We start from the raw sequence: 13,565 nt of genomic DNA, 5'->3' as shown, positions 1-13,565 counted from the left end.
GAGCTGCTCATTTAACCAATACTCATAATGAACAAAACCACAAATCTGCCGCAAAGCCTGCAGAGCGCTGCAGAGAGAGAGAGAGAGAGAGAGAGAGAGAGAGAGAGAGAGAGAGAGAGAGAGAGAGAGAGGTGAGAGGTGATAATCTGCATGCATTAGCAACTTCATACCTGTGTTTGTGAGAGTTATCAGTTTATATGGGTGTGTCTTCCTTCGAGCTACTTTTGATTCAGCATTATTGCAAATAGATTCATTTTAGAATAACGAAGCAGCACAAGGATAATTTTTTCCACATATATTTTTAATAACATAACAATTTAAAGTACAATAAGAAATAGAAGCTACTGTATATAAAACTCTCCAGCGGAACATAATGATGGGCCAGCATCAGCCTTATCTATACAGAACTGTATAAGCAGACAGGTCTTTAAAATTCCTTAAATTCAACTTTTTTTTGTCTTTTTTTTTTTTTTCATAAAAAAAAAAAAAAACGCTACATTTTGTCCTGCGCTACCTTATTTTTATTTTATTTTTTTTCCACGAAAGCACCAGCTGTCTGCATCTCATATTTCAAAGTTTATAAAATATAAATTATTGAAAAATATCAAAATGTTTGTGAACTAAATACATTAAAATTCTCATTTTAACCAAAAAAAAAAAAATGTAAAAAAAAAATACAGAAATATAAAATATACAAAATAAGGCAAAATTGTGGGGAAATAAAAACAACACTCAGTATGTATGCATCTGTCAAAAGTCTTGAGTTTCACACAAATGCATAACTTTTTACAATCAGGACAAAGACTGCATTATGATCTGAACCTTATTAAAATAAGACTTGTTTCCATGGAACATGTTGCTGGCTTTCGGTGTGGTTTGAGAATATGTCAGGTAGCATCACTGTGGGCTTTGACAAAAATCACGCTTTCTTCCGTCAGAACATGTTCTCTTGTTAATTCAGTGAGACTTTTAAGCTTGTTAAGGTGATGCACCACTTTTTGTTATTGTTCATGGTAGGACGGTGTGTCTAAAACGAGCTTAAATTCTGAGCTCTGAGCTTGTGAATATGGTTTATTTTTCAATCTAGCAATTTTATGAAATGTTATCTGTAAAAATAGACAATTCCAAATCTCCACCAATCAGGATGGGTAGCATCTGCCTCTGTAAACAATACGATTTGTTTTCATAGAAGAACCTTCTTAACTTTGGCTTTTCCCACAAGGTCTTGTGTACGAGACGAGACCCTTCCCACACAGTGAAACAGTCGAAATGCTGCGCTGAAGACGGCATAAAATCATTCTACTTAGCCTTTTAAAGTACTGAAAATACTGGTACTTTGCATTTCAGTGTCAAGTTTGCACATCTTATGTGCAATTTCTCCAAATAACTACATTTAAAGTACACTGCAATGTAACTCTGGCTTAAGTCCCAACCAGCGATGACTAAAACAGTTCAATGACTATAATACTGCATTTAAATACCTTTAAAAACCATTACGAAACGCACTCCCATTTTCGATCTTGTGATATTTGGTAGCCAGTTGTAGCACACGCAATCATCTTTAAAGCTGCCGAGAGTATCAGCATGATCTGGTGGTCCTCCTATCTTAACATTATATCAGCCACTACCAGTAATAGACACTTTCACAAACCATCTGGAAAATAAAACACCTCCACAAAAGATCTTTCGTTGCCGCTGCAAAATCCATCTCACGTACTTTGACCGTCCAGATGCATGCTGAGGTGTGCACTTTTCAACATGGCTAAAGCGCACAAGACCGTTCTCAAGGTTAAAACACCTCTCACATGGCGCGTTCTCAAATGTCTCGGGTTTATGGCTTTCGGTTCAGTCTAGCACTGCCAGCAAACCGTTTGATAGCGAAGAGGCCCGGTTGAATGACATTTCAGTTTCCGACGCATGTTTCGGTGAAAACACAGTAAGTTCAGAAACACGCTGTGCTATATTAAGGCAAGACTTTATGAAAAATGATTCACGTACAAACAAAGCCAAGGCAAGAAATGTTTGAAATGTCTTTTGTCCTAATACAAGTGATGAAGCGACACCAGCGGTGTCATAAACGCACACTCTTTCTCACCACAAACGTGTGCGTGTGCTGCGACTGTCACCGTTGAGAAGCCAACGGCCGCTTTCATATGCGTCTCTCAGTTTGACTGAGGTGCGTCTCTTTCAACTGAAAAGGGTGAGACTCTGGTATCTATTTTGATCTGGTGATCAAAAACAGCGTTTTCAGCTATGGACATTGTGGTAAGAGCAACCCATATAACCGAATGTGACCTTAAAAGAAGCAGAGAGAATATCTAAGCACAGTTTCACTTCAATAAACCTTCATCTTCTGCATATGAAAATGTAAAAAAAAAAAAAAAAAAAAAAACGGTGCAATCTCTGTCCGGACAGCATCTCAATACGATTGGTCTCTCCACATATTAATACTGACACATAGATCTTTAAGAAACAATAAAACCAAAAAAATTTAAACAATTTGGTCCGGCTGAGAACTCACTTCCTCCTGGTGGGTAAGCAAGGAGACAGAAACAGTAAGTAACTTAATTGTAAATATTTCTGCGATATTCCTCTTGTCTCTAATTTTGGCAATGCGTTTATTAACAGGAGCATTCAGTCCAAGAAATGTCCATCTCTTTGTCTTCTGTTCCTTCCCGGTGTTTGTGCTACTGGGACAAAACGGCAGTTCTACCTGAACTTAGAGTGTTCCCTTCCCCGCAGAACTATAAACAATATAGACGCACAAAGTCTACAAATTCTAAACTTTGGTAAATGTTTTGATGCTTCCTTTTTTTGTCCCGTATGAGCTCAAAACAAGACTGGACCACGACTAAGTGTTAAGATGGAATGTGATTGGACCCGAAAATGGACGACCCGTTTTTTTCTTTCTTTCCAGGGTCTGTAAAGGACTTTTTCAGCCTCCCCCCCACCCTTTCCAAACTTTACTCATCCGTGTCAGGCTTGACATCTAACATGGTGTGGAGCTCTTCGGGAGTGTATCCCAGTAGGCTTTTCAAGTCACACACGAAGCGGTAGACATAGCGCTTGCCGGACGTCTTGTGGATGATGTTTTTGTCATAGTAGTAGCGTAGACCACGACTCAACTTCTCGTAATTCATCTTGGGCTTGTTTTTCCTCTTGCCCCATCTACGTGCCACCTAGAGGTCAAAGAGACACGGGTCAGGATCAGGAACCCACAGAATAATCATTTGCTCGCTCATGAGATTCTATAGTGTGTGCAACCCTGCGCTCTTGCAGTGGTGGTATAGTGATTGCATCAGATACACTAGAGATAGACCAATAATTGGTTTTCAACTGATAAATGGCACTGTGAGGTTAGTCTCTGAAGAACAACAGTCCAAAACACACTTACACATTTAATATATGCATTTACTTAACTAGCTACAACTTTTTTGGTTCTGTGTTTTAGCATGCTATTGAACATGGTCATGTTAATGTGTTTGGTCTTGGCGGAATAGACGTGCAACGCTGCTGGTGTTTATTATTGCTATGCACTTGCTTCTGCTAATATATACACAGAAACGCTGTGAGCATGTAAGATATGCTGCTGCTGCATGAATACACACATACATCCTGTAGCAGATCTAGGCAGGTGGAGCTGGGGAGGTGGAGGGCTTCAGAGGAACTCTGATAGCACACTGTACGACTAACTTACAGCAAACACTGAAACAAACTATTTAAATGTTGAGCAAGCGATGTCATTGGCTGCATGATCAGCAGAGCCCAATCAGCTTGTGCCGTATAGTAATGATGTGATTGCTTGCAGACAGCATGTAAAGGATCTATCAGCCTGCACCCTCTAGAGTTTCATGAGTGAACTAGATATTTCAACTAACTAATTCTATTAATATATTTAGTATCATTGAGATACTATTATAGTTCTTATTAATATTTTGAATTAGTAAGTATTATTATTATTACATTTTTTGTAATTTTTTGTATTTTTTTTGTAATTTTTTTTGTAATTTTTTTGTAATTTTTGTACTTTGTCATTTTTTTAAGTTTTATTTTTTAAATGTGTCAATATAGTTTTTAGTCATCGTTAAACTAAATGGAAACGTGAATTGCACTGCAGACAAGCTGAAATAAGTTATGGTTGTTGTTTTTTTTCAGTTAATGTTTTATTTAATTTATTTATTTGTTTATGGTTTTAGCTTACTATAATAGCCTGGCATAGCCCTATTTATAAAAAAAAATTAAAATAAAAATAAATAAAAAAAGTTCACTTTAATCTGAGCAAAGCTTTAAAAAAAAAGAATGTTGACCCCTCACCTCATCAGGGTCGGAAAGCTTGAACTCCCAGCCGTCTCCAGTCCAGCTGATGAAGGACTGGCAGGATTTGTCCGTCAAGAGCTCCAACAGAAACTGCCAGAGTTGGATGGGTCCGCTGCCTGAATGGACACACAACACCACAACGACTTAATACAATCCTATGGAGGATGTTCAAAACAATATACCCATTGATCTCAAGTACCATTTAATGTATGCATCATATGTCAAAGTACCATATGATCACTATTCTAGACTCTTCAGTTCTACTGCATTAAGTATAAAAGAAATGTTAGATTTCAAATCACGGTCCAAACAGAGTCTCACATGCCTTTAGCTTTATGTCACGCTGCACGAAAACAGAGACCGGCGTGACACAATGGAGTATTGACTGGCTACTGCACCAGACCGCATGTCCGACTCGAGTTTGGGCTTTTTATGTGAATTCCAAACCACTGACATCATTTGGATTTGCCCCAAGGCTACATATCTGGTGGATAAATGTGTTTGATCACGCAAACCATGATGTATATGTCTGCATGTCGCCCGGGTGCATTTGAAAGCACACATGTGTGTGATGTCTACATGTGTGTGAACGGCTGTGTGGGTGTGAGAGAGAGAAGCCCTTGGCGGCCATCTGCAAAACGAGAGGTTTTTCTCACAAGCTTTAACATTGCATTCGCCCCTAACGATGATGGGGTCAACTTTAAAGACTTTAGCCTTTCTGCACGGCGACATATTTAAGGAGACATTTGAAATATTGCAACCGTATGCATCTTAATGCATTTAATTGTGAGAAGCGATTTAAGGACTAGCGTGAAGGGTTTATGTGGTCGTGTTGACCTATTGAGCGAGATCTATCCTGCAAGAGCTTCACAGTGTGTAGGCAGCAGCGGAGCAGCTCGTGTACCCGGCTAGATTAGTTTAGGCTTTTCTTCATCTTGTGGTTTGTGCACATTAAAATGAACCGTCACTTCATATCACACCTGCTGCAAAACAACAGTGAAGAGAAGAGAGAGTCTAATCTCCTGTGAACATCAAGTCCTGCACTATATATTAGCACCAGATTTGTACATTTATCAGTAGGCTATCAATATTGGATATTTAATTGTGCATGCTTACATTCAGATCACTCATCATCATCTCAAAGCAAATCTCAACATGAATATTATTTTTTCATACTTTAGAACACTAACACTAGCATTTACAATTATTTTATTTTTCAATTATTTAAACAGAGTATAGGTTTTAATCTCATTATTATATATTTATCAGTTTTTGGCAATTATTATTATTATTGAGCAGAATTTTTAAAACTGGCACATCCCCTAATTTCAATGCATCCTTTCTTTGTAAATTAGGCTTATTTTACAAAAGTTTACACACAATTAATGTCACATGTTTACCGGCGTAATTCATTTGGTGAACTGGGCGGTAAATCAAAGCAACGCACATGCAAAATAAGTGGTGATAACAGCAGGCACAACTCATTCTTAGTGAATTCCCCACTGCATGGTACATCCGGCTAAAAATATCCTTGCCGATAATGCAATAAAACACTAATGCAATTCTGAAACAGATTCTCTCATCAACAATTCAACAGTTCATTCTAACCCTCTCCCTCTCTGTCTGCCTGCCTCTCTTTGTCTGCTAAACATATGAATCCACAAAATCACTCATCTGGATCAATGCAGTAATCTGTTTATGTAGGTAAATGCATTAAAACACATTCCATAAGCACAGCTACTGTAACACACCCTCATTAGACCCAAAGGAGCCAGGAATGGAAAGCAATCGGTCTGTCCTCTACATGCCTAAACCAAACCCTCAGACTGACAGAAATCCAGCGCTGACTTTCAGCAAAGCTTTGAAAGTACATTAAGGCCACTTTGCCTGAAGTGAGAGCATGATTACAAGCAAAGGCAAGGATTTCATGAAGTTGATCTTGGAAAACAACTTGGATCTAAAGCATTGGGCTTAAAGGGATAGTTCACAATATTTGTGGGTGAATGATCATGTCGTTCAAAATATTTATGACTTTCTGTCTTTCATTGAACACAAAATGAGATGTTTAGCAGAATGTTCGCGCTGCACTTTTTCATTCAATAAAAGTGAATAGTGAGCTCCAAAGCACAACAAAAGCACCATCAAAACACTTTTCAAAAAGGATCAATTTGTTAACATTATGTAACTACATTAGTTAACAAGAACTAACATTGCAAAAGTATCTTAGTTAATGTAAATTGCAACATTAATAATGCATTATTAAAAACAAAGGTTGCATATGTTAATATTATTTAATAGAACGGAGCTAACAAGTACTAACAATCAACAGTTGTGTGTTTTTTTTTAACTAACATTAACAATGATTAATAAGTATTGTAAGAAATGTATTGCTCATAGTTAGTTAATGCAATAACTAAGGTTAACTAATGAAACCTTATTGTGCCGAAGAAATTGTCAGTGATGCAAGATTTAATTGGTTCTTTAGAGTCTTAAAAACATAATTCTGGTCTATTTTTCCACACAAAGCTATCATATTGTTTTAGAAGAACTGAAATAGAGTCTGTAGTAATAAAATACTTTTTATGGCACTTTTGTGGTGCATTTTCTGTCATTTTTGGAGTTTGACCACCCCGGTCTCCACTTCAACAAACAGGGTGAACGTTCTGCGCTAAAGATCCTTCGGTGGTCAATGAGTAAATTATGACAAAGTTTTAATTTGGGAGGGGGTGAACTGTGCCTTTAATGTGTGCGTGTCTGTTCGAGGAAGCCGCCCTATAAAGTTAAAAATCAGCCGTCGCTGAAGAAAGTGTTGCGGTGCTGTGGTTGTGTTGCTCTCCTCACAGATCTGATGGATTTGTACTTGCATACGTGATTAATGATGACAAACACGAAAACCTCAGAGCTCTGCGAGCAAGTGGATCATTTGTGTCACTAGCCGGCTTTATCTATCTCATCTCTGAACTCTGAAAGCCTGTTGAGTTGACACTGCGGGTAACACTAGTGAAAACAGGTAGTTCAGTCCATATAAAATAAATATATTTTTTAAATATTTCTCTTTCGTTCTTGCACATACACAGAAACACCCCAACAAAACAGGAACAAATAAATACACAATTTACAATCTGCTGCATAAAATATCCATAATGTGTCTCTTTTTTAAAGCTCGGATCTAGTATAGAAAATTCCACATGACAACCAACTCAGGTGCGTGCAACGCAGCTCTTTATGAGTTCAAAAGAACCTAAAATAGAAATGAGATGTGCCACATATAGTAAGTGGGCCCTGTGTTCTTTATTTTAGGGTAGGGGAGTGTTTTTTTTTTTTTCTGCTCAGATATATGACATGAGCAGGTAGGTTTGAGACATAAGGCACAAGGTTAAAAAAAAGCCCCTCGAAGATGGGCCGATAAAGGAGCTCTCATCTTAAGTGCACAGGGCTGTTATCACTTTGTGCTGTTGCCAAGACGACCTGGGAAATGGGTTGAGATGTGGGCCGCAGATAAGGAGAACAAGATGAAAACAGCGGAGAAAGAAACGGAGAGCTGGTGGCAGTGACGAGAGAGAGAGAGAGAGAGAGAGAGAGAGAGAGAGAGAGAGAGAGAGAGAGAGCTTGAAGAAAGCCTGGGTGTGGCATCATGTTAGCTGGTTTATAAGGCTGATCACTGCAGCAGTTGTGCAGAGAAAAAGATTGCGATGACATTCTTACAGTCTTGTAACAAATGTGGCTCTGCGGTTACAAAGTGCACCAATGCATCGAAACTAGTGCACGAAACTCTGTCACTGATCCAGAAGCAACTACGTCCCAGAAAGACAAAACAAGGCGCCTCGATTAGCAGGAAACACACACGTACTTGCGATTCCAAAATTGCAGTTTTCTTTCTTGTTTTTGATTAAAGAGATTTCCTTTTATTTGACGTGTGTAAGTAAATGGCATGGGTTCAGGTTATGATCAAATAGATGGAATAACATATATGGTATAAAATATGATATGGTACATGATATGATATATCAAATAGCATCACATGTTTTTTGATATGATATGATATGGTATGTGATTTGATAAATAGTAGGATTTATGGTATGATATATGGAATAGCATGTTTTTTTATATGACATGGTATACAATAATCCATATATCATATTATATATCATATATGTTTTTTGATATGATATAGTATATGATATTCCATATGGTTGTTGATATGATATGTGATATGATAAATATAATGATTTATGGTATAACATATGTAATAACATATGGGTTTTGATATTATATGGTATGATATATGAACAAAAACATGGTTTTTGACATGACATGGTATGCAATATTCTATATATTATATTATGTATCATATAAGGGTTTTGATATGATTTATACCATATGATGCATTATCCCTTAATAAAATGACTGTGGCAGGACCATGGTATGGTATCAGATGGTAATATATACTGTGAGACTGTGTGATCACCATTTATAAATGATTGAAGGGAGTTGTGTCATTTTAATCCATGCTTCAAAAAGACCATGGTACATGACCAAAATACCACTGTATTGCCATGCAACATGCCTAAAAACAGCGATAATACCACTGAAACATACAACACTTTTACTTAGACAACTTCCAAAAAGTTGTCATCTCTGTTCTTGTCAGCTTTGATTATGAATGTAAAGCTTGGATATCTCTCTGTCTAATGCACTGAACCCAAATTGCAGGTTGTGAGAGGCAGATGTTAATGCTGACCTGTGTACCCAGCGAGCGCAGCTGCCGGGATGACCGGCTTGTCCTTGCTGAGGTCCGAGCGCTCCCGCACGTAGTCTTTGAAGGTTCCCTTTGGCTTGTGCCCGTGCAGTGCAGTGGGGTAGTCCTCCGAGTCGAAGCTGTCGTACGAGGGAACTCTCTGTAAGCTGTTGAACGACGACTGGCTACTCCAGGACTGCGTCAGCCGGTCACAGCTCTCGAAACTGTCGATGCTCTCGAACGAATCTTGACCTCCCAGCTTACCTGAGATGGAGATTTCAGAGTCATTAAACATTATTCACAGGCATTTTCCAATCCACATATTCAAACAGACCTAATGCATGGAAAAGAGGAGCATGTGCATGCTTCAAAATATCTTCACAGAACAGTGACAAACTTTTCTTTTAAAGAACATGGGCCTCATTTTTTAAAGATGTACGTAGAATTATCCTAAATGTATATGTTAACGGATTACTTAAGTGACGTCAAATCACAACGCATCTGCATTGTAAAAAATTATCATCATCATTTATCATCACAATTTTTTTTCTTTTATCAAATCAACTTTAATTAATGTGGTTCAGATAACATACTATTTAGATTTTCTGTTGATTAAAACAATCTCCTGCATTGTATGAACTAAATGTTTTAATTTCAATGAACCTGGCAACCAGGTAATATATTTAAACTAAACCAACAATATTTTTTACAGTGTGCTCATTTGCTGAAAGATGGCATTCCTGAACTTTAGGCTCAAATAAATGAGGACCCTGGTCGTATATTTCTAACCAAAGAGAGGGTGTAAAGTTTTTAGCGAGTACACCAGCCAGGGAAGTTCACAAGCGGTCTAGACCCAACCACGTGGAAAAATCTAGAACTGCTCCACACCACACTGTGTTTCTCTTACACAATATCCATGTGGAAATATTTGGGTTTTCTCTAATTGGAAGAAAATCAAAACAAATTGCTTCTCTCTATTTTGGTCCAAACTGGAGATGAAAGCCCAGTCTCCAGTGAATGTCAATTACAGAATGAAAGATAATACAGAGCTGGGCCTGATCCTGAAATCTTCAATTGAAAAATTGAAGCCACATGCGAGTTTGGTGGCACCACAAATTCTTTCCCACGCAGGAAAAAAAACACAAAGCTGGGATTTACTGCACATAAAGCCTGCGTGTACCTAGAGGGCGAAAGCCTAAATCTCTGCGTTGTTCAATAATATACAAGCGCCTTTGACAAATCTCAATGTCCAATCCAAATCTGGATCATTTGTTCAGCTGCATGACGGTTAGACCATGAAGAGCGAGGCAGGCTGTTTATTCGACGAGTGGGAGTGAAACCAAACGTACGTGAGGTAAAGTTACTTCATGAGAAACCGGAACGCTCTTTTCACGCTTTACACCTCTCTCTCCTTACGAGAACCTAAGGTTCACAAAAACACCTCCTACCCCAGTACCGTAACCTCACAAGGACGCGCTGACACAAAAGACGGCTACCAGCACTCTGTGGCTTCAAACATCTCTCACTTTGAAGCAAACATCTTTGTTTTTCTCTCCTTTTCCCCCACCGCAGGCAGTCGAGAGCATCTTGAGATGGTGTATGATAGGACCACAAATAAACCCAACGGTCTACTTCATTCCCTGGCAATTGGCGCATAACTGCAGTAATGCGAGATGAGAAGAGTTTGTTTTCACTGCTGATCACTGCGAGGGTTGATGGGATACATTTAAGCCCCGATGCGAGATTGTAAACATGCATCTAAGACGAGAGGAATTCGCTTTTGTCTCCCAGAACGTTTAACGATGCCTCAAACTTTATCTTGCATGAACTCACAGTTTCAAAAGCATCGAAACACATGACCTTTGGCCCATACTCACCTCTGCTAATGCGCCCCACACACATGTTGTCAGGTGACACGACTTCCTGTTTGACTGAAAAATAGTCTCCCTGCAGTGGATTGAGAGGTGCGTCTCGCAGAATAACGTTTGGATACTCGCTCTCGTATTTGAGTGACAGCAGGTCTTCCGAGCTAATCGGGTGAAGGGTCTGGTAAGACTCGGTTATGAAGCTCGGCTCGGAGTATTCGGAAGGAGGCACGCACTGAGGATGCTCGATGCCATAGTCTGGAGGAAAGGAAGACGAAGAGTTAAAGATTTAAAAATAAGAGGATTTACATAGACCTTTTCCATAAAATCACAGTTCATAGTGACCAAAGGCTGTCTGCACCAGGGTTATTATGCTTCAAATAAGCTGGAATAAAAACAAAAATAGTTGGCATGTTTGATTTGAGCTGCAGCGGAGCTGCATTGCATTTTTTTTCATTGCATCAATCAATATTAGATATTTAATTGTTTGTACTCATTGCATAATGTTTTACATGTAACGCTCACTTAGAGTACAATTATTATTTTTATATATATATATATAAAAATACTGGCAAATATTAGCAAATGCTGACACTAATATTAGTGAATATAAAAAATATTATAATTTTGTGATGCATAAATTCACTTGTAACATTGAAAACCACTGATTTTAGTTTTTAGTGTTTTATCTTGAATTTATTTAGAAAAAATTATTAATATCAGCCATTTTGTCCATAAAGATTAAATTAAATATTGGTTTTAATATTTCTGCATGCCTTATTAAATTTAAATGTGTTCTTCACACAAAAGAACGCAAGTCATTTGAACCACTTTCATGCTGCTTTTATAGTATTTACTTGCTTGACCGTAACAACTCTTTCTGTATGGATAAGATTATGTATGAGTGTACTTAACATCATACATGTTTGAATGGCATAAGTGTGGGTTAATAATGGCAGAAATTTCATTTATGGATGAACTCTTCCTTTAAGGAAGGCATTAAGGACGGTTTAACCTCCTTCACACACACAGATCATTAGATCATCTCCCATTATAGTCATGGCAGACGCGGTGAACGTGTGTACTCGGGTACTGTGATGACGCACACTGAAAGAAAAGGCAGATACTCACTGAAGAAGTAGTCTGAGGGGTAGCGGGATTCCTGGAAACTGGAGGTCAGACCATTGACAGGGAAATGCTTCGGGTCTTCTGTGTGAAGAAAACAACACACACTGAAACCATGCAACACTTTCGAAACCCAAGCTGTTAAACAACGGATTAGACAATGCAACAGAAACTACCTTGATCTGCATGTCAGTGTGGCGTTTACTTTACAGGTTTTTCAAAATGTGACACCTCTTACACCTCTTGACAAATCACAGCATGGATTAGAGAATCGAATCTACAATTAATACTTTTTGCTGAAGATGATTTACTGTATTGCTTAGCTTACTCTTTTGTACAAGTCACTTTATCAAAAAACATTACAACTCAAAATTCTGATAGGATGAACTGCATTCTGAGTTTTTGGAGAGACTCACACCCGTGACTGTACGTCAGACGGACTCCATATTAATGTGTCTAATTTTTGGCAACCATAAACAGCCTACAGTCAGATTAATTTATGAATGGTGGAGCAATAGTATAACAAAAATATATGTAATAAATATATGTATATAAATATAAATCTATGTATATATATATTTTTATTTTTATTTTTTTATATATATATATATATACTATAGCTCCACCATTACAAAATACAAATTTAAATTGTTATAATATTTTTTAATATACAAAATAATATCATAATAAAATAACAATTATTCATGTAATATTAATATGATATTACTGGTTGAATCTAACATTCAGATTACTGCCATTAATATAATAATTTATTGAAGACAGGGTTATTATCATTAACTAAAACCATAAACAATGCATTATTTGAAGCAAAATAATTAACTAAAATTAAATATATTAAAAAAAAAAAGTTTTATTTCAGCTAGTTGCTAATTTAAAGTTGAAGTACAAAAAAAAACTAAATAGACATATAAAAAAAATAAACGAAAACTTTAATATTAAAATGAAAAATATGGAAATGAAATGTAATTTATAAAATGTGAGTGGTGTGTTTGGCGGTCCTGCAGATGTGGAGGCGGTGAGGATGTCTACCTTTCTGCAGCATCTCTAAATGCTCCCAGAGGATATCACCCACGAAGTCGGGAGCCAGGTCCAGGAATCGCTCTTTTCCCAGCGCACAGAGATTGGCCCCGTCCATGCTGAATTTATGGAAGTCCACATTCTTCAGACTGAACTCATTTACCGTCCAGGTCAGCCATTCTCTCACATGGGCGTTTGTCCACTCGCGGGGATCTAGAGTAGTCAAAGTGAAAAGACAACTCAGAGTTACATGCATATGCAGATTGCAACATATATTATATACTTATTGCTCATAATCATCTACAGAAAGAGTCTGTTAAGTAAGTTTGCTATGCCTCAGAACTATAAACGGTCTAATGTTGTGTACTAGTAATGCTGATGCATAAAATATTTTAGTCGCAGGTCCGGTGGCTCATGGGAAATTATCAGCTGACTTCGCTATAAATTTGATGCCATGTTGGGAGGAACTGAAACGCCGGTAA

The 13,565-nt window shown here is 37.7% G+C and overlaps 1 protein-coding gene across 1 annotated transcript in view; it reads right to left on the bottom strand.

The window, feature by feature from the left end:
* Window positions 1-282: 282 nt before the first annotated feature.
* Window positions 283-13,565, bottom strand: part of ets1 (v-ets avian erythroblastosis virus E26 oncogene homolog 1) — a 51,748-nt gene continuing 38,465 nt past the window's right edge. The window contains 6 exon segments of the mRNA XM_082182211.1: window positions 283-3,179; window positions 4,315-4,433; window positions 9,059-9,319; window positions 10,933-11,178; window positions 12,052-12,129; window positions 13,096-13,296. Coding sequence (XP_082038337.1) covers window positions 2,964-3,179; window positions 4,315-4,433; window positions 9,059-9,319; window positions 10,933-11,178; window positions 12,052-12,129; window positions 13,096-13,296 — 1,121 coding nt within the window. The 3' untranslated portion in view covers window positions 283-2,963.

Source organism: Leuciscus leuciscus (assembly GCF_965113295.1).
Source record: "Leuciscus leuciscus genome assembly, chromosome: 10".
Lineage (NCBI taxonomy): Eukaryota > Metazoa > Chordata > Actinopteri > Cypriniformes > Leuciscidae > Leuciscus > Leuciscus leuciscus.
This window is presented reverse-complemented; position numbering and strand designations above follow the sequence as displayed.